The 19965-nt window shown below is 34.5% G+C and overlaps 1 protein-coding gene across 3 annotated transcripts; it reads right to left on the reverse strand.

Moving 5' to 3' along the window:
* Window positions 1–2256: 2256 nt before the first annotated feature.
* ATP1B1_1 (Atp1b1p) lies at window positions 2257–17064 on the reverse strand (the record flags this gene model as incomplete). Of its 3 annotated transcripts, XM_051212556.1 has the most annotated exons (7): window positions 16861–17064; window positions 16678–16821; window positions 12304–12593; window positions 9771–9842; window positions 6583–6653; window positions 6421–6534; window positions 2257–2757 (listed from the first exon to the last, which is right to left on the reverse strand). In XM_051212556.1, coding segments are annotated over exons 1-6 (735 nt in total). In that variant the 5' UTR covers window positions 17018–17064. The 3 variants fall into 3 exon arrangements, with proteins under 3 accessions (XP_051072745.1, XP_051072746.1, XP_012801230.2); XM_051212557.1 differs by lacking the exon at window positions 6421–6534 and having other exon boundaries at window positions 16857–17064; XM_012945776.3 differs by lacking the exon at window positions 6421–6534 and having other exon boundaries at window positions 2583–2757.
* Between the last annotated feature and the right edge of the window lie 2901 nt (window positions 17065–19965).

The raw sequence follows: 19965 nt of genomic DNA on the forward strand, positions 1-19965 counted from the left end.
AGAAACAGGACACAAGATTAATTTTGAAGGGACCAAAATACTTCAGAAAGGTTTTAACACCCATAAAGAAAGATTGACAGCAGAAGCTCTGCATATATGGGCGAACAAGAACAGCCTGAACCGAAAAGATGGTATTCAAATGGCAACTACCTGGCAAATTTCGTTTGACAAGTAAATTTGGAACCTATCTCTTGTTTAAACCTGTTTTTAATATCACATGCATCGTTATTATTATTGAAAGAACTGAATGAGTTTTTAAACAATACAATTTATGTTTTGACATGTACATCGATGTTTCATTATCAATTTTTCATCCTTGAACTTGAACTTTATTTATTCCTTCCTATCAATCTCTCACACATACATACATACACACTCACACACATACGATTTGTTACTCAGTTAAGTATTTCCATGTAGTTGAATTCATCACATGATTTGTAGTTAACTGATTCATTCTATCCTATTTTACAAAAAATCAACACCCAAATATGATTGGTTTAACACAGTATAATCCTGATTGTTAAAAGCTATATATTTCTTTGGTAATTTTGATTTTGATTATTACCCTGAAGAAGTCCAGACAAGTTAGCTGGACGAAACGTTGGAATTAGTTAAATTTCAATCGCTGAGAATATTTCAAATATAATTTTCACATATAATGACTTCTCTATACTCGGCGCTCAATTACTGTCAAACTATTCGTTCTAATCTTGACGAATATTCGTATAAATCGTCCGATTTAGTTGACATCAAAATAAAGGGCCTCACAAACTACCGTAAGCAAGATAATTCACCGTTCTCATTAGTGAAAATTATAGGCCGGTACCTCTTAACTACAAACACCGGTTTACGCATCAAGTATTTTACCAAGTTCTCTTGAATATATATAATTCAATTATCTTCCGAATATCGCCCTTAACATTGTGAATTGTATAGTCTTTATTAAAACATTTGATAATCGACAATAATGTGACGTTACATTGGAATAATGATGTTATGAGGAGTGAATGAATTTAGTTAAGAAAAAAATTTTTCAACGAAATCATTTACTTATGCTGTTGTTGGGCTGATCCAGAAACATTCTCGCAAAAGACAAGAAAAGATCAGGAAGCATTAAGAAGCATTTTATCCAATCAGTGTTCAGTGGAAACATCAAGAAAGTGAAAAGTCACATGTAGAGTTTCCGATTGTCTGATTACTATACTGCCACTATGTTTAGTGGCATTCCAGAATTTTCGGGAAACCCGAAAGCTAGAATAAGGTATATGAGCTCCAGAAGAACCCTTCCACGGTGTGGGCAACCGGGAAGTGATAACTGCCCTCGTACTTCCAACAGCACTTAACACCACTGACTGGCAATACAACACTTACAACTCAAAAGAGTATGTAGGTTGTCAAAATGATCCAAAAAGAGAAATGCGTACAATGAACTTGGACATATGAATAAGTTAATTACCGACAATACACTCTGCTGCCTCAACTATATTAGCATTGTAAAAATGTGTAATCACTTACGGATTACACAATAAGTCCGATAAAATATTAATCATTAGATCTAGTTACTTTACGCTAACCAATATTTTAATCTATCTAGATCCATAGTTTTCATTTCCATATAAATAAATAACCGACTTCATGCATCTGTTAATAATGATATCAAACAGTGATGATGAAGAGCAACATATCTACAATTGAAGAAAATCTGTCAACTAACACTAAAATCAGAATTTTCAATAAAACTGCCAAGACAGTTCCACTGTATTGGGCGGAAACCTGGAGAACTACGAAAGCCATCATCCAGAACATACAAGTGTTTATTAACAGTTGTCTACGCAAAATACCTCGGATCCGTTGACCAGACACTATCATTAACAACCTACTGTGAGAGGGAACAAACCAGATTCTCAGCGAAAGAACAAATCAGGAAGAAGCGGCGGAAGTGGATAGGACACACATTGAGGAAAGCACCCAACTGCGTCACAAAGCAAACCCCTACATGGAATCCTCAAGGCTTAATAAAGGAAAACAGGAAGATCAAAGAATACATTACGCCGAGAAATGGAGACAGACATGAGAAAAATGAACAAAAATTGGATAGAACTAGAAAGGAAGACCCAGAACAGAGTAGGTTGGAGAATGCTGGTCAGCAGCCTATGCTCCTTCACGAAGAGTGACAGGCGTAAGTAAGTAAGTCAGTGATGAGAACTGTGGACGTTATTTCACTTTTGATCATATAAAAAATAAACTAACGAATACCGGAAAAAATATTTTTTTTCTATTTTCTTCTTTTTAGAAAAAGAAAATTGTCTGTACAAAATAAACTAACATGGAAACGTAATGAGTATCATGAATAAGAAACAAAAATATTCGGTTACATTTTCCTTTATTTTTTGTATAAATTAAATAGATAGTTAGGTAAACAGACATAAACGTGAAAAGATAGATAGACAGGCATCAGATAGATAGATAGACAGACAGATGGATAGATAAACTGACTTGGATAAACAAATAAACCGGAAGAAAAAAAGAAAAAAAAGAAAAAGAAAAAAGTCATAAGTACAATACGGTTTATGAATTAATCAATCTACTAAAATTTCAAAATCCATTGGATCACCAGGATTACGTACATTAAATAGTTCACAGCGTACCATTAAAAGGACATGACGTTTAGGACTTGCGAATTGTACAGCAACAAGCGGTGAACGATAAGCTACTTGCATAAGATATGGAAAGTATAAATGACTAAAGTAACCGCTGAACAAACAATCAAAATAAAAAAACAAACAGAAACAATTAATACATACATTTCATTAATAAACAAGAAACATAAATTACTTCATGAGATTATTACTTTATTACTTACTTACGCCTGTTACTCCTAATGAAGCATAGGCCGCCGACCAGCATTCTCTAATCCACTCTGTCCTGGGCCTTCTTTTCTAATTCCATCCAATTCTTGTTCATTTTTCTCATCTCTATCTCCATTTCCCGGTGTAATGTGTTCTTTGGTCTTCCTCTCCTCCTTTGGCCTTCAGGATTCCATGTGAGGGCTTGTCTTGTGATGCAGTTGGGTGCTTTCCTCAATGTATATCCTATCCACTTCCAGCGCTTCTTCCTAATTTCTTCCTCCGTTGGGATCTGGTTTGTTCTTTCCCACAGTTGGTTGTTGTTAATAGTGTCCGGCCAACGGATCCGAGGTATTTTGCATAGACAGCTGTTAATAAACACCTGTATCTTCATGAGATTATGTCGTTGCTTAATTGATTTCATCTTATTCAATCTTTATATGAGATCAAGGGCTTATTTCTTTGACAATAGAATGATTCCTTCCAATGAAATATCTTTGTAAACTATAAGATGAATCCAATGTATCAAAATTACCAAGTCTCAACCATTCAGTAGTGGTAATTCATCTCATATATAATATACAATTTACAATACTAACGGCTAATACAGATCATCGACCTACCTATGTCACATGGGTTATTTCTATATTGTGCGTCAGATAAACAAAATCAACTTGTGAACCGTTTTTTCGACAAATTCTTAAAAGAAGATTTTCATTACAAGTTGGTGCTGATAATACTGTTTAAGATCAGAATGAGGTTTGTGGAGATTGTAGTAATTTTAATAGTTGAATTCATGAGTAGGTTAAAGCTAAACCACCATAGAAAACTTGGAAGCATTGGATGGCTGTTTCGTCCTATTGTGGGACTCCTCAACAGTGAGCATCCACGATCTCGCGCAAGAACGCTTAACCTCAAGACCACTGAGCCAGCATCCAACGGCGTTGATATCTAACTTCGATCGATCCATGGTCTTGCGCAACCATTCATCCATTGTCTGAGGTAGGTACCTGACTCTACTCGACGCGGATTGGATTCCACTGTTTAAAGAGATGATAAGAACTCTGTGACTCAGTCAGTCAGTAACAACGTAGAACTTCGTACGTACGTACATCAGTTCGAGTTGCCACACCACATTAGCACAGAGATGCAGTGGTCGATTCAAATCCCGTAGTGCTAGATTGTAGTAAAATTATAAGCTGTAGTCAGAAAAATTAGGGTTTGAAGATGTTATTCAAGGAGTATAATCCAGTGAAATAGATTTGGAAAGAGAAAAAAGAAAGGGACATGAAGAAGTCAGAAGATTAGAATTTGGGAGAACACAAAGAGTGGATGCACCTGCGCTATTGCAAACCATTTTGAGCCATTTCATTCAAGGTTTTTAACCATCGGTTGGTATCATCTCGCGGTCCCCAACCAGGTAGTCTACACCTACCAATATGACTCAGTCTACTTGTCAGTGACTTCATGGACTTGTGCCATGTTCTGGTCTGGTCGCCCCTAGCTTTCTTCCAACCTACTCCTACACCAGGAAACACCGCACGTCGGGGCAGTCGGTCGTTGGGCATACGTAACACGTGTCCCAGCTATCTCAACTGATGAGGTTTCACTACGTCATCAATTGATTTACCATCCTTACCTAATACCCGTTTCCTAACAACTGCATTACTTACTCGATGTTCCCAGGATACACGAGCAATATTTCGAAGACACCTTTAATCAAATACTAGTAACCAACGGATACCCTCTACTCTTACCGGCCATGCTTCACTGCAATAAAGTAGGACGGAACGAACTGCTGCACAGTAAACACGTCCTTTGGTTGATAGACGGACATCGAACTCTGTGACTAAATTATCTAGCTCGAAAAAATGTTAATTTACCAATAATATTATAGTGTTTGTAAAAATTATTATTGTTTTGTAAATATCTAAACCAAAGAATCCCAATTTCAATACGATATATTCAAGCGAGTTCTCTATGTTCCCTGTCTTGAATCCTTATCCATTCGTGACTATTAGAGCATAGATTGAATAGCTCTGAGAATAACTTGTTAGAATATCACACTCAATACGACTACTTTGAAACACCTTATTCTCATACAAAACTGATATTCAGTTCACTCGTGTCTTGCAAAATGTTAGACTGTATAATCAGCAGGATTAGATCATTCCATATTGTTTCACTTAACGATATGTAATACCTTAAGCATATATTTAGTTACTAATTTATCTAAATCTTTCAATTTCCTTATTAATATACCATTTCTAAAGATACTCATCAATTGCACTCTATAACACAAATGAGAAGATTCAAACAATCAACATAAATGAATTAAATTTTGTCCCGTTGCACAAACCAATGGCTATTTCAACTGAGTAATTAAGTAGATAATGGTTTATACGTATGAATTGAATGGTTCTGAGTTCACATCTTAATGTGAAAAACAAAATCAGGATGAAGGCAAATTCAGCTAACAAGTTTCAAACAGAACGAAACACGTGTCTTGTACTCCATTACTAGATACTATAGAAATTTATCCAAAATGGGGATATCAAGGCTAACAGTATATGATGTACATATGCCGAAAAAGAGTGGTCGCTTGTAGTTCATTGAATGAACAGGAAGATGTAAACAACCAATACAAATAAATCTGAAATATCTGCCTAAATTACACATTTTCTGCATCATTTAGAAATTATTGAAGCTAGGGGATATAAAACAAACTTCATATTAATAGAAGTCTGAACTTATTGAACTTAATGCTGCTCGGTAATTAAGTCATGGAATTAACGTAAAAGGTAGTGATACTATCCATTTGTCTAAACGAGAATAAACAAGGTGGAACCTCATTATTAAAGTTGACTATTTTAACATCATGTACTCACTAGTGACTAGCTTCGTGAGGGAATTCTCGGAGTTCTAATGAGAAGCCGTGACCAGTGGAGCTAATCCATGTTAGGTAGAAACAGATATAGACCTCAGTACAATGGGAGATGATTATGCAATTTCGTGGATTAGTAGAGATTAAACATTAACACCGTTGGACACTGGCTCAGTAGTCTAGAGATTAAGCGTTCGCGCTTGAGACCGAAGGCACTGGATTCGAATCCCGCTGGCGGGATCATAGATGTGCACTGCTAAGAAGTCTCACAATAGGACGAAACAGCCATTCAATGCTTCCAGGTTTTCAATGGTGGTCTAACATCAATCGGTTCATGATCTCAATCAAATACTTTGACACACTTGAATCAGACTACATGGTAAGCTTAATCGAAATTGAAAGCATAGAATTTTCTAACTCATAGATCAAAAGCTTAAAATATTAACAATCGATCGAGTTCCACCCAGTAACTTAATAAGACGTTTTTGTCATTTTATTTTTTTAATTAATAAACATTTTCATGTAGAATCCTAATTTCAAGAAAACAAAGTGATTGTGAGTTCGAATAACAAATAAAAATAGATTATTGATTATAGGGACTAACTACAGTATTTCGTCTCATCTATATATATATATATATATATATATATATATATATATATATATATGGTAGTTGACGCTACTTACAAGCATGATTGTAAGTAGTATGTGGAGGAACGTGTTGTTGAAGTTGCAACAATCGTCAATGTGAAGAATTCCAGTACATCACAATTAACAGTCACTTCTCTTGCCTATTGCCTTCTTTACAAATATATGTAATAGAATTAATTAAAATACAAATGAACTTACTAAGTTTTTCCATCAACAGTAATATTAGGAAAATAAAGTACTTGACCAAAATTTTCCAGATCTTGAGGATTCTGTAGATAAGAATTGATTAGCAAAATAAGCGATAATGACATCAAAAAACATAGGTTATTAAAATTACATTTCATTATTTCTATAGACGATTTGGTGAAACTATAAACATCGAGTGTTTCGCACATCTTGTATGTCAACCGAGGTTAGTAAGCTCAGTTTATTAGATGGACAATTAGAAGTTGGGAATTCTAGTGATAATTGACTTTCAGTTTTATAAGAAATTACTTTGTGATTTAGCAAACTTAGTAAAAGACTTGATGGAACCATCTAGACAGTCAGTAACGTTAAGATTAAGTACAGTGTTTTTGATGAGGCTGTAAACCTTGAGCGATGTAATTTTTTGAAACTTATATTATTCATGATTAGCTACCGCCTATCATGATACATCATTATATTTGTTACAGACGTGCAATGCTAATCGGTGTTGGGGATGGTTGGAAGAAAGTTAGGGGCGGCCAAACCAAAACGTGGCATCAGTGCTTGAAGTCACTAACTTCTAGTCTGAGCCATGTTGGTAGATTCAGACTACTTGGTTGGGGTCCGCGTGACTATCGTAGTCAATGGTTGTAGACTCTTGGTGACATGGCTCAGAATCGATCACAATGGCGTCGGTGTATACACTCTATCTTCCCTTAAACTAAGAGATTAAAATCGCCTCATATCTTCCTTTCTACGAATTAATTCTTTCTTCCTGTATTATATCCTTATTGAAATCTTTCTTTTATATATTATCACCTCTGAATTAACTACCTTTATGAATCCGGTGTCGATCTTGTTGTGTTAATGAGGTATGGCAACTTGGACCGATGCATATATGTGCGTGGTCCTACGTTGTAGCTGACTGACTGACTTGTTACAGAAATAGATCGAGAGAAAGCTGCAGTGGAAAAGATATATCTTACGATCAGTGATGCAGTGACATAAGTAATAATTGTATAACAACTTTCGTCTAAATTCGATCGAATAGTTACACAGTATTTCGGCAGCGAGTTGATGTGAGACATTAAAGATGAAGAAGAATGTTGTATTTGTAAAATCTCAGCAAATGAATTTGAAGTAAATTCAACGTTTTTTTTGGCAATCTAGTTCAAGAAAACATAATCAAACATCAAAATTATCGAATATAAACCAGGTTTATGGTTCTCTGGTTAACTGTATACCAAACAGGTCTTCCAATTAACTTTAATAATGTTTAAAGTAGGTATTGCTTTTTGCATGTAAGAGACTTGTGGTATGAAACGAAAAGTGTTTTAGGGTAACAGATTGTGTGTACTCGTAGGTGAATCTGAGATATGAGAAGAAATTTCATCAACTAATTATCGCCTCTGATAAGTGACTATATAAGAAAACATGCAGCGTTTATATATGATATGAATAAGACATGTTACAGAATGCATAAAACATAGTTAAAGAAGTAAAATAAAAATGAAGGAATGAATGTTTTAGTTATTTTGCTGTCCCACTTAATTGTTTATGATATATTCAGATAACAAAGTCAGTCAGTAAGTAAGTAAGTAACTACGTAGTGCTTCGTAATTACGTACATCAGTTCGAGTTGCCATATCATATTAGCACAAAGATGCAGTTGTCGATTCAAATCCCATAGTGCTAGAGGCGGTAAGAGTATAAGCAGGATCAGATAAGAAAACTGATTAGAATAGTTGAATGTAATTGTTTTTATTCAGATAATAATTAATTGATTAAATGGAATAAAGACTTCAGGTTTACTTATTAATGATTAGTTGCCATGAGACAGCTAATTGTATTCCATCTCTCCTATTAATACCGTTTGAATTTGCCCATACGTGTAGGGCTTCGACTGTAAATTTTTTTTGTAAGAAAGGTTAAAACTTTTTTGAAGGATTCTTATGCCGACGAAATCAAGTGTATAATCCTGTTAGATTACGAAAACACATTAGACGAGACTATAATTTAAAGACGAACCAATCAGGTTTAAGATAACAGGTCTTGGATTTTGGCACGAAAGTCATTCATCCATTTAGTTAAATAGAGTTTTGACATTAAAGCTTATTTTAGTTTGTGATGAAAACCCTATATATAATTCCTAACTAAGGTAAATTGTGAAAATTATTGTGAACTGTATAATAAAAACACCAGTAACACTGGCTGAAACTAAGTACTACAATATATACAGATGACTTGGTTATGTGCAACGTGTCGTTATCCACAAATGGTATTTTGTGAACCCAACAACCGTAGTGCACACAAACAGTATTGAAGCTATGTGATCAAAACTAGAAGAGTTTTTGTGACCTTATCATGGCTTTTCTATTATCAGTTTAATAATAAGTACCTTATTATCCGTAAAGTAATACTAACGAGTTTCCTTTTGTGGTAAGTTCAATACACCTTGATGATATGGTATAGTAATTCAAACTGATATCCACTTGCTCTAGATCCTGCATCGATTATGAATAACTGCTTGTTGGTTATATCAAACAAATACCATAGAAGAATCAAATTAGTTTCAATGGTTGTGTTAAGTTTGTCTTACATTGTTCCTACCTGTTCCCTTTCTACTCTTTTGTATATTGTCTTATACTACTTATTTACATTCAGTAAGCAGTTGTATTCCGGACAACTTTCAAACTTATGTTGTAACTCAAGTTGTACTGTGACATTCTGAAATGTTCACATAATATCTTTAACGTTTATTGTACTTATCATTGTATTTATCATTATAATCACTGTACTTTAATTACTGTAACGGTTATCCACAGTTTTGTGCATTTGTTTAAACGCAACAGTTTCCATATTGTTTGCTCTTGGTTCGAGTTTCGGTTGCTCATAAACTGTTATCAAATTTATACACAGCTATCGGCTGTCTTTGTACTATCGAAGCCTTTGTTATTTTCATTCTTGAAGGACGCGTTTAAACGCCTAGACACCTCACAAGTTGAGGTTTGTAACTAAGTTTTGTGTATTATTTAATAAAGAACCGCTAATGTAGACAAATCGTTGTTTTGGAACTTCGATTTTGCGCGTATCTCAATCAGGTCACTTGGACTTAACAGGTTGGCAACCAATAATTTTTTAAATGGTGAAATAGATTTCAAAGATTTAGTTGAAAGAAAGGTTAGTGTTTTTCAACTCACTTGACCATGACATCTAACAAGAGGATTATTTGATAACGTTTTATTGACAATATCAGGTAACCAACCATAAACCTAAATGAAATAAAATTGACATTCATAAATGAGATATAAAATATGTACTCATCAATTGATTTCTATTTTATGCGTGTAATAATGATCGACTAGAGACACTAGTCTACTACTTGAGCCTAAAGTATTTGAAGAGAAGTTTGAACCAGAAATTCAATTTATTGAAATTCAAGTATTTAAGAAAGAAATAATAAGTCATCGTAGAACACAGACTGATTGAGGAATATTGTGGGGTGGGTTACTTATATTCACATAAGTAGTATATAACGGTGGTCAGGCATATAATGTGTTTCAGTAGAAGATCGATAAGGAAAGAACGGGAACGGAGTGCATTTAGTATGAAAATGAATGAACAATGAAATCTGAGACAATGAACTGATATTTTCAACAGAAACAGTCAAGTTTGAAACGATGGATTGATATTTTGCAAACTACATTCCATTGTCCCCATTCGTGTTCTTCTTCACTATAATATTATGCCATACATTGTCAAAAGAAACGTTGAGTAATATAATTTAGTCAACAACTTAAACTAAATATAACGCATATTATGGATTAATCACAGAAAAAAACGAGTGATTATCACCAGTATATTTATCATGGAATAGTAATGCTGAAAAATTATTCTATAAGTATAGATTGAATCAATTATTGTATTAATACATAATAGAATATAGTCATCAGTAGAATTCAAGACGCGCGGTTCGTCCTATTTAAGACTAGTTAGCTGGATGTACCTGAATCTTAGATTTCACTGTTAGTTACATTCCATCTATTAACTTGTGCCATAATGACCATATCGAGGTGACGCTCATAGGATATACATATGTCAATCACGGCTGAGGAGTGCCATACTAGGACGAAACGGCCGTCAAGTGCTTTCAGGTTTTCCATGGTGGTCTAGCTTCAATTGACTCATAATTTCAACTATTGGAATTAATAAAATCGCCAAAAACACCCTTCTGATGATTAAATTTTAGTCAAAATATCAACAATAGGATAATCAAAGTAATTTCAAAATGAACTTAATCACATAGTTATCATTTTTCCGCTGTCATTTTAAACAAAGCGAACTATAGGAGTAGAAGTTCGTCTATTAGTTCAGTTAGTCAGCTATGACGTGGGACCAGTCACATATATCCATCGGCTCAAGTTCTCATACCTTATTAGCATAACAAGATGAACACGAAATTCATAGTAGTTAATTCAATGGCAGTAATATATAAAAGAAAGACTGCAAATAAGGATATGATACAGGGAGAAAGAATTAGTTCGTAGAAACAAAGATATGAGGCGGTTTTAATCTCATAGTTTAAAATAAGACAAAAAGTGTATACACCTACACCATTGTGATCGATTCTGATCCATGTCACAGAGAGTCTCCAACCACTGGTTCTAATTGTCGTGCCAAAATAAGTTAGAATACTTAAAAAGTTTAGACAGTAACTGTGATGTCATTAATTACATATTTTACTATATATTATGAGTTGGAACACCATCTCAAGTACCGAGATTTAAACAAGTAAGCTGTACTATTTACCCTGAAAGCATACATTTGGTCATTATCTTAACAGATTAATTTAAACATAAACAATCAATTTTCCAGTTTGTTATAATTACTGAGTTAGTTATCATATAACTTAGTGATTTCAATGAAATTCAACAACCATCAAACCCTCATACTGATAACAATCATGTCATCACTGGTGAGTAGCTTCGAAAAGAAACTTTGTGATTTATTATGAGAAGCCGTGGCCAGTTGGATATAACCGTGTTGGATGTACAGTAGGTATTTACCAAAGACAATGAGAGATGGTTGCGTGATATCGCAGATTGATTGGAGTTGGACATGTATGTTGTTGAGTCTCCAATACATGTTAGGTATTAGCGCTCAAAGTCAAAAATTTTGGGTTCAACCTACGGTGGCGAGGTCGTAAGTCCCCACTTCTAGGCAACCTATTCTACGATTGAAAAATTTTCCAATCACTCCAGGTTTCCAATCGTTGTCTAGCTTAGATAGACTTGTGTCTTCAAGAACACTAACAAGTGTTGAATAAGGCGTTTCTTGAAAATAATATGTACTGTCCCATTAAACTCAGTGTTTTGATTTTTGTTCATTAAGAATATTCAATTAATGGTTTCCATACAATGTTTTTAAGTCGAAGGAATCTACGCCCTCAACATAAATATCAGCACTCAAGTACTTTATGTAAGTTTACTAATTGGATGTGCATTCAATGTTCAAAATTTTTAATAATAATTGATCGGAGTTATCTATTTCCTCTGTCAACTTTTGAAGAGTCTGATCGATGCTATATCGCTAAGAAGAAAATTAATATTGTGTCTTTGGTGAATGGTCCGTCCATTATCTGTTTCCCAGTTTTAAGAATAAAATTCTAAGCTACTTACAAGTAGAAATGAAAATAAATGAAAATATTTTCAGGTACATATAATTTTGATATACCTTATTAATTTTCATGATGACACATGGTTGACTTCTATCGTATCCAAAATTATTCTCTTTAACACATACACCCATATCATGTGGATAAAATTTACAAACCAAATCAACATCATCTGGTGATTTAATTTTATCACACGTTGCAAATCCATCCTGTGGTTGTATATTGACCTCTTCGTAGAAATAAAGAAATGTTCGTATATCTTGGACAAATGGCATATATGTTTGTGGATCAGACGAAGCGTAAGCAATTAAAGTCGTCTTAAAGTCATTGCGTGGTCTCATTCCTAAGCCTACAATAAACGTGAATAAAAATAAAAGCATACTTCTGAAACGATATTAAAATGGATTTAAGATGAATTAATCAGTAATGAATCATTAAGTTTCTATCAATTACGTTGAAACTGGAAAAAGTATCCGGAACAGTTGAGTTTTAATTCATCACTTAATAGTATAACAAATCACTGCTTTGAGCAGGAATATCTCTTGAGGTACGGTTAGGATAGTAAACAAAGATGGTAAACCTCGGTCAATGATGCTTGAATCTTTACAAAGTAATGCGATTAACCCATGTATTATACCACCGCCTACCTTAACGCACTCTTTAGGACAGTTTAAGTAAGTCTGAAAAAATTGGCAGGTTGTGTGGGCAGGACATGGCATTATTCCATTAAATCACTGTGAAATAGACTGTTAAGTGTTTATAAGTCCAAAATTCCTCGTTTGATTTAATAAGTTCATCGTCCACCATTGTTCAACAGACTGAATTGTTAATGATGAGTTTAAAAGTTTTCAACCTGTCGATACCAGATGCATCCAAAATTGTCTCTATGAGTGCCACTTGTGAAACGCCATTCACAGTGTTAGAAATAATGGCAGACTTGAACAATTGAGTTTCATCTTTTTGCTACTGCTTAACTAAGAACAGGTGATCTTATATCCCAGAAAAATAGTGCAGATTATAACCCTGTTAAACTTGGCGGGATTGTTATCTGAAGATAGGACTTCTACAGTAATAAATAGAGGTTTTGTCTCGCGTGTTACATATTTTAAATACGTTTACCTATTAATTTTACCAAGAGATAATACAAATTACTCTAATACGAAAAGGTAACATCTGAGTTCCGTTAAAAGTCATTCTTCAGCTATAGGGTCATTTTATGTTCTACAAGCAAGACTAAATTATGCATTTTTGTTTGAAGTAGTTCTTGAAACCATTTTATAGCAAATTTTCGACGATACAGACATCTTTCTCACCAAAGTACATTGCCGTTATTCAGAAATAAGAAATCCCAAGAGCATAGATTATGTTTAAGAATAGTCAATTATATGTAACATTGTGGCAGAATTCGAAAGATAATGAGAAATCTTGTGTTTTGAATGAAGTGATTTTGTAACCACTGGCTTATGATGAAATTATGCTCAAAGGGCAAAACGACCGAGCCACAAGGCTTTAAATAAGTAAGGCAAATCATATGACACATCCATTAAACCTTATTCGATAAACAATCTTATATTATTTGCACGTAATAACACTGTGCCAAACCTTGATGTTTGTCATTTCTCTGGACTGAAGTTTATTGATAACGACTATTTCATTATAAACAGTATGTATCGAATGACGAACAACATTCGATTTTTATCGAAAAAGTGAACTCACAGATTGGAAATATATGTTTTTAGCTGCATTATCCGTGACCATAATTATTAAAATCGGCAGTGAATTAGCTAACCTTGTGTTTTTGAAAAATACTATCGAAGTGTAAAACCGACTAGATACCAAAAAACACTTATTAAACACATGGTAATGTTTAACAAGCAGTTTACTTAGTAAGAAGATGAAATTGTACGGATATGAGCACCATTATCGCTATTCTTCTATTAGACAATTCTCTAAGCATTTATTATTACATCCTCAACTACCATCTTTCTGGTCTCAAGTCAACATACAACCAGGATACTAATAATAAATACTTCATATAGAAAATATGCTTATTCTCATCTAGTAAATGACGGTAACATAATAGTGCGATATTTCTGTCACAACATATCCATTATCCCTAATAATTCAGAATTTACAGTTCAACTAAAGTTTTACGCATCATCTGTTTTGATTTCAGTTACAAAGCTATCAACAAATAAACACATTTAACCACTCTCAACTTTCATTATACAAATTAAATTAGTTTTATTAGTTTGGATGTAGAAGAAATAGTTGGGAATAAGAAAATATGTAACTCAGTGATCTAGCTAGATTTGTTAGTTGAAGTAGATTTATCCGTTGAAATAGGATATCGTATACATACATCAAATTGTTGATTAATTATATTCATATTTAATCATTGGACAATCAATAAATTTTCATAAAACTAAGTCTTTTGTTCTAGGTTAAATAAGGGCGATAAGATAACTTGGAATATTCCTCACTCAAATGATGAAAACAAATTCTTTTCACCACAATGATTGAAACTAATAAGATTTCAAAGTATGACATTACTTCGGTCATTAACGCACTATTCTTTACATAAACGCGATCGGTGGCTGGATATATCGAGGGATATATGTTCATTTATTGTTCAAACTGTTTGAACATTCATTTTTATTTAACATGTATTCATTCATATTTCAAGGACCTGTGTAAAACTTTCTGAATGTGGAAGTCAACATAAAATGGTTTGAAACGTCATTTCTATGTCATACCCTGCAGATCGCCCAGTAAATCTAGTATACCCCTTTGTTTTGATAATAGTTCAATGTTTTCCCTGCTTTGAAATAAATTATCCAAAACCCACCGTGTCACATTTTGAACAATAATCAACACATCCCAGGTCTACTCACATTTTTTCATCACTTACAGTTTTCACAGAATTACATCAATTTACATAACAGTGATGTATACACGTTTAATTTCATCCCCTTTTCAAAGGTGAACACAATCTACCAATTTTGAGAAAATCCCCAAAGTCAAATGATCTTCCTCAAAGTTTGGGGAAACTTTTGGGAAAAACCCCGAAATCAGTGTTGCGCAGTTTTCCGGACAGACATTTAATAAAAAGCGCATTTTTTAAACCTTTTTAAGATAAAATCACAACCAATATGATTTGTAGTGTTACCATGAACTTTGATTACGATTAAACTGTCGATGTTAGTGTTTTGTTTTAGTATGTCAAACGGACACGAGACAATCAATCGTCGGCTTTTCACCACTTTTTAAAAATTCTCACGGCAAGAATGTGAGTTATTTGTACGGTCCACAACTTCGATTAATGTTTATATAGTCTGATTACAGCTAATCGCTTCTTTTAGACTAATAATGTAGGGCTTAACGAAAGTGATGAAAGATGAGTTACAGCCAGTAGAGTGGTAAAGTTGATGGGCTATCTAAAATCAACCTTTTACAGAAGGTTGAGAGAATTCAGATCTAAGTTTTAGGAGTATCACTTAACGACCACTGACTATGAAAATTACAGTTCATTCAGTGTAAAAGAAGTGGGAAACGCTGTAGCTGCACACCGGTGCAGCAGTATTGTCCCACAATCATCCACTGCCACATGTAGTTACCTCCAGTGTGCACAGAGTACGGCCAACCGTATAGTCTAGGTTTCTTTATTGACAAATAATAGATGATGCAAATTCCAAAATGTCTCCACCTGTTCATCTATCAATGAAGAAACAGGTAGACAGAGTCGTAATTGAGATGATGAAAGGTGTCATTACGGTGAAGAAGGTAAACGGGACTTTGGAGCTTTTTCGGGTGTATACTGCAGAAACCCTCGTGTCCGCTACAAGTGTACTACGTTGCTGCCATAATGTAGAGCCAAAGTTTCTGGAAATAGTAGTCTACTACTACATTGGATTGAAAACAAGTTTGCAGAGAATATCTAAAAACTAGCTACGCATCGAACTGAAGCTCCAACTAAACCACGACGGCCTGTCTTGGATCAAAAACTCTAACCAACAGTTGTGGCCAATCCTAGGTCGCCTAGTAAGTCCATTACTTAGTGAAGTATTCATGGATGAGATCTGTGGTGGTGACGTAAAACCACCTGATCTCAACAAAATGTCCGCAATACATGTAACTGAGTTACAAGAGTTGCTGACAGTAGGCATTTATGTAGATAAGTGTCAGGTACATTTAACATAAGTTAAGTTTTCTTTTATATTGTACACTTGACCTCTGTCCTCTAAAAATCTAAAAGATATATTCAATATCTTAGAAAAAATCCAGGGAATCTCACTATGACCTATAACAAATTGAACGCATATAAAACTCCAAGAAGTTTAGATCACAATATATGTATGAAAGGTCCGTATAAAGAGTTCTATAAACACAAAGGCAGTAAAAAATAACTGGAATTATAATACGTAAAAACTAACCTGGTGAAAGTGCAAGGGGACTGTCCATTCCAGTTATGTAAGGTTGATCATTGCTGATGATAAGCTGAGTTATTATTATTAACATTCCCATCATTATAATTAACAAACATATGTACAGAATAAGATAGTGCAACCAAAACTTAACTAGAAAGTAACAGCTAAATCAATAGGAAACCAACAAACTCCATCCACATAAACTGCGCCCCATCATATACTTGGTTTTCTCGTCACTGTTCCAAACTGGCCGCTTATACCAGGAATCAATGTTTCTTTTTACATGATTCAAATTTTCTTTCTCATTCAGAAACGGTTGCTTTTCATCGGTGCCAATCGTTCCCATTTCCACAGGATGTAGCAACGAAAATGATATTCCCGCTGTTTACCAGGTTTGCAAGGTGAAAACAACCCATGTCTTGAAATGATTAAACAAACAATCACCTTGGTCAGCAACTGCTACTTCTTTGATTTCTGTTGCTCCAGATAACGTATTTCGCTATTTTAATCGATAATGGACACTAGGTATTTTTTCGTTGTCTGAAAGTTAGGAGACCCACAGAATTCAGATTTCCGAAATTTTCCTTAGGGACAATACCTTGCCTTGCCGTATAGAAGACAACACTTATGGACCATGCACGTGTAGATTATTTGATATTGTTCAAGTGATCACGTAAGCCTTCAAGTTATTCCAGAGCGTAGATTCGTTGATGAGCTATCCTGAAAAGCTGAGACTCGGGTCAACTTAATTATTATTATTATTATTATTATTATTATTTTTATTATTATTATAACTGTTAATGGCTTTATTCAATATTATATTTTGGTACATTATAGAAATCTCAGCACAGGGTATTTCAACAAGTTACTCAAAAAAAGTAATAAATACAAAAACAGAAAAAAGGTTTAAAATAACAACCGAAAAACTGTACATTTCAAATAAGAGACGTGTTAAGAATGCAGGTTATTGACTAGGTTTACTCTAACAACCTGTTCGTCACACAGTATATTTACTAGGTAAGGTATTATAGGACTTTTGTACCTTTGCTTGCGTGCATGGATTTTAATGTAGTTACATCTCGTTCTACCAGAAGATACACAAGGAGAAAGATAAGAGTGAAGGGGATGGTTAGTATCTGATAAGATAACACCTACCAGGAGTTTGCATGACTTTAGATGTCTATCCACAACCATATTAATTATGACCTCGAAAGATTCACCACACATCTTGCTAACTGCCTTCAGCACTCTCCGCAATACAGCAAAGTCTTTTCTCAAAAGCCCCGGGAAAGAATAATGGAGAACAGTAAAGAATAATAGGTAATAAGCAAGAATTGACAAATTGTAAGAGTAAATGACGAGTAATCCCAAGAGCATGCAATCTCTTTATGTAGTAAGTCAGACGGAAAACCTTCTTCGATAACAATAAAACATGGGAAGACCAAGAGAGATCAGAGGGAAAGGTGACATCAAGATAATCGACCTTCGACACTGTGTTTACCAAAGAGTCTCCAATGGCACAAGCATTATGGGATCTCAAAATGGTGTTTAGATGCATTTCATGTCTCATGCTAAAACTAACAGCTTGACATTTAGACGGATTAAGTATTAGACCATTATCAACAGACCAACAATCAATACGAGGCAAAAACTCATTCATTTCTATAGGATGTAAAGAGGAAGATATAGCCATACATACAGTGAGATCATCCTTATATTTCACAAAAGTGTGTTCTGTGGAAGATGGCAGATCATACAGAAAAAAAGAGAAAAGAAGAGGTGGAAGAACAGCTCCTTGTGGTGTACCTTCATGAGACAGTAGAGACTCTGAACACTTTCCTCCAAATTCAGTGTACTGCTCCCTTCCAGAGAGGTAGGAACATAGCCAGTTGGTTATCAAGCTGTCAGTGTTGACGCTGATTAACTTGTCAATTAAACGTTGTCCTGGTATAGAATCAAAAAGAAAAGTATTGTCCGGAAAGGAGCATCCAACATACTTCTTGCTGTTTTCTAAGTTGAACACTACATTGTGATGCAGAACAGCAACAGCATCTAAAGTGCTTCTTTTGCGTCTGTAAGTAAACTGATATGGATCAATATGCTCTTTTATCGCAGGCTGAAGTGGAAGTATTAATAATTTTTCCATTGTTTTGAGTAAGGGTGGAGTTATTGCAATAGGTCTAAATTTTACATTCTTATCACCAGATGCTCTCTTGGGTACAGGAATTATCTTCATCTTTCTCCACATGTTCGGTATGAGAATAGATGAGAAGGATCTGTTAAAGAAGCTGTGAATGGATAACATAGGACGTCAGCACATTTTTTAAAAAGGTCTGGGATACCATCAGGTCCTAAACAACGGGATGAATGAAGTGACTGAAGACATCTTCGGACATCAGTCTCAGTGAAAGTAGGAACACAGCTTTTCTTTAAACCTGTGGATGAAGAGAACACTACATCAGACAACTGACGTACAAAAGACTTATTAAACTCACAAACATTGAGCTGGTCATCGATTCCAATATGCCTGTCACCTGTAAGTTCCTTAAAGAGTTTCCAATTACTTGGCGAGTTTTCACAAGACAGGAGCTTTTGAATAAATATAGAGTTGAGACATCTAATCTCTGCATTCATTAGACCATTTAGCTTACGAACTTCATTAGAGTTTTCCTTCTTGTAGATTCTTTCTTTTACTCACAGTAGTCGTTTTAGTTGTGAAGATATAAGTCGATCAAAACCTACGAAAATGGTTTCAGTGGGACAGTAAATATCAAAACAGAATTTAAGGTAACAAGTGATGACATCAGTAGTGATTTCCAGTGAGTCATCTGTAAATAATTCCCAGTTAGTTGTATGAAACATGTTTTTCAGATTTCGGATGTTTACTTCTGAGTAGTTCCTATATTTGATTTTCTTGGTTTGATTTAGAAGTGTACTCGTAGAATTATGGTCTACTATGATATTAGTACTGCTCTAATAATAGACCTAATCCTAAATTTGTAGATTTGCCATGATATAACTGCCTAATCTATAAGATCTTACGTGGAAGTCACACCATCGACTACACCCACTCACTGTATCGTATCAATTACCAATACATGATGTAGAACAAGGTTAGGCTAGAGAAAGAGCAATATATTTAATATGAATAGAAGATATAAGGTAACATTCAGCAGAGACCACGCCTGCATGGCCGAGCCATGCCACTCGACCAACTCCAGTTCATTCCATTCATTGTTCCCGCCTTTTCCATCGTTAGGTATTTCTCCGTGGTAAATATTGAATATCTATTTT

This window comes from Schistosoma haematobium, chromosome ZW (assembly GCF_000699445.3).
Source record: "Schistosoma haematobium chromosome ZW, whole genome shotgun sequence".
In the NCBI taxonomy this organism is placed as follows: domain Eukaryota; kingdom Metazoa; phylum Platyhelminthes; class Trematoda; order Strigeidida; family Schistosomatidae; genus Schistosoma; species Schistosoma haematobium.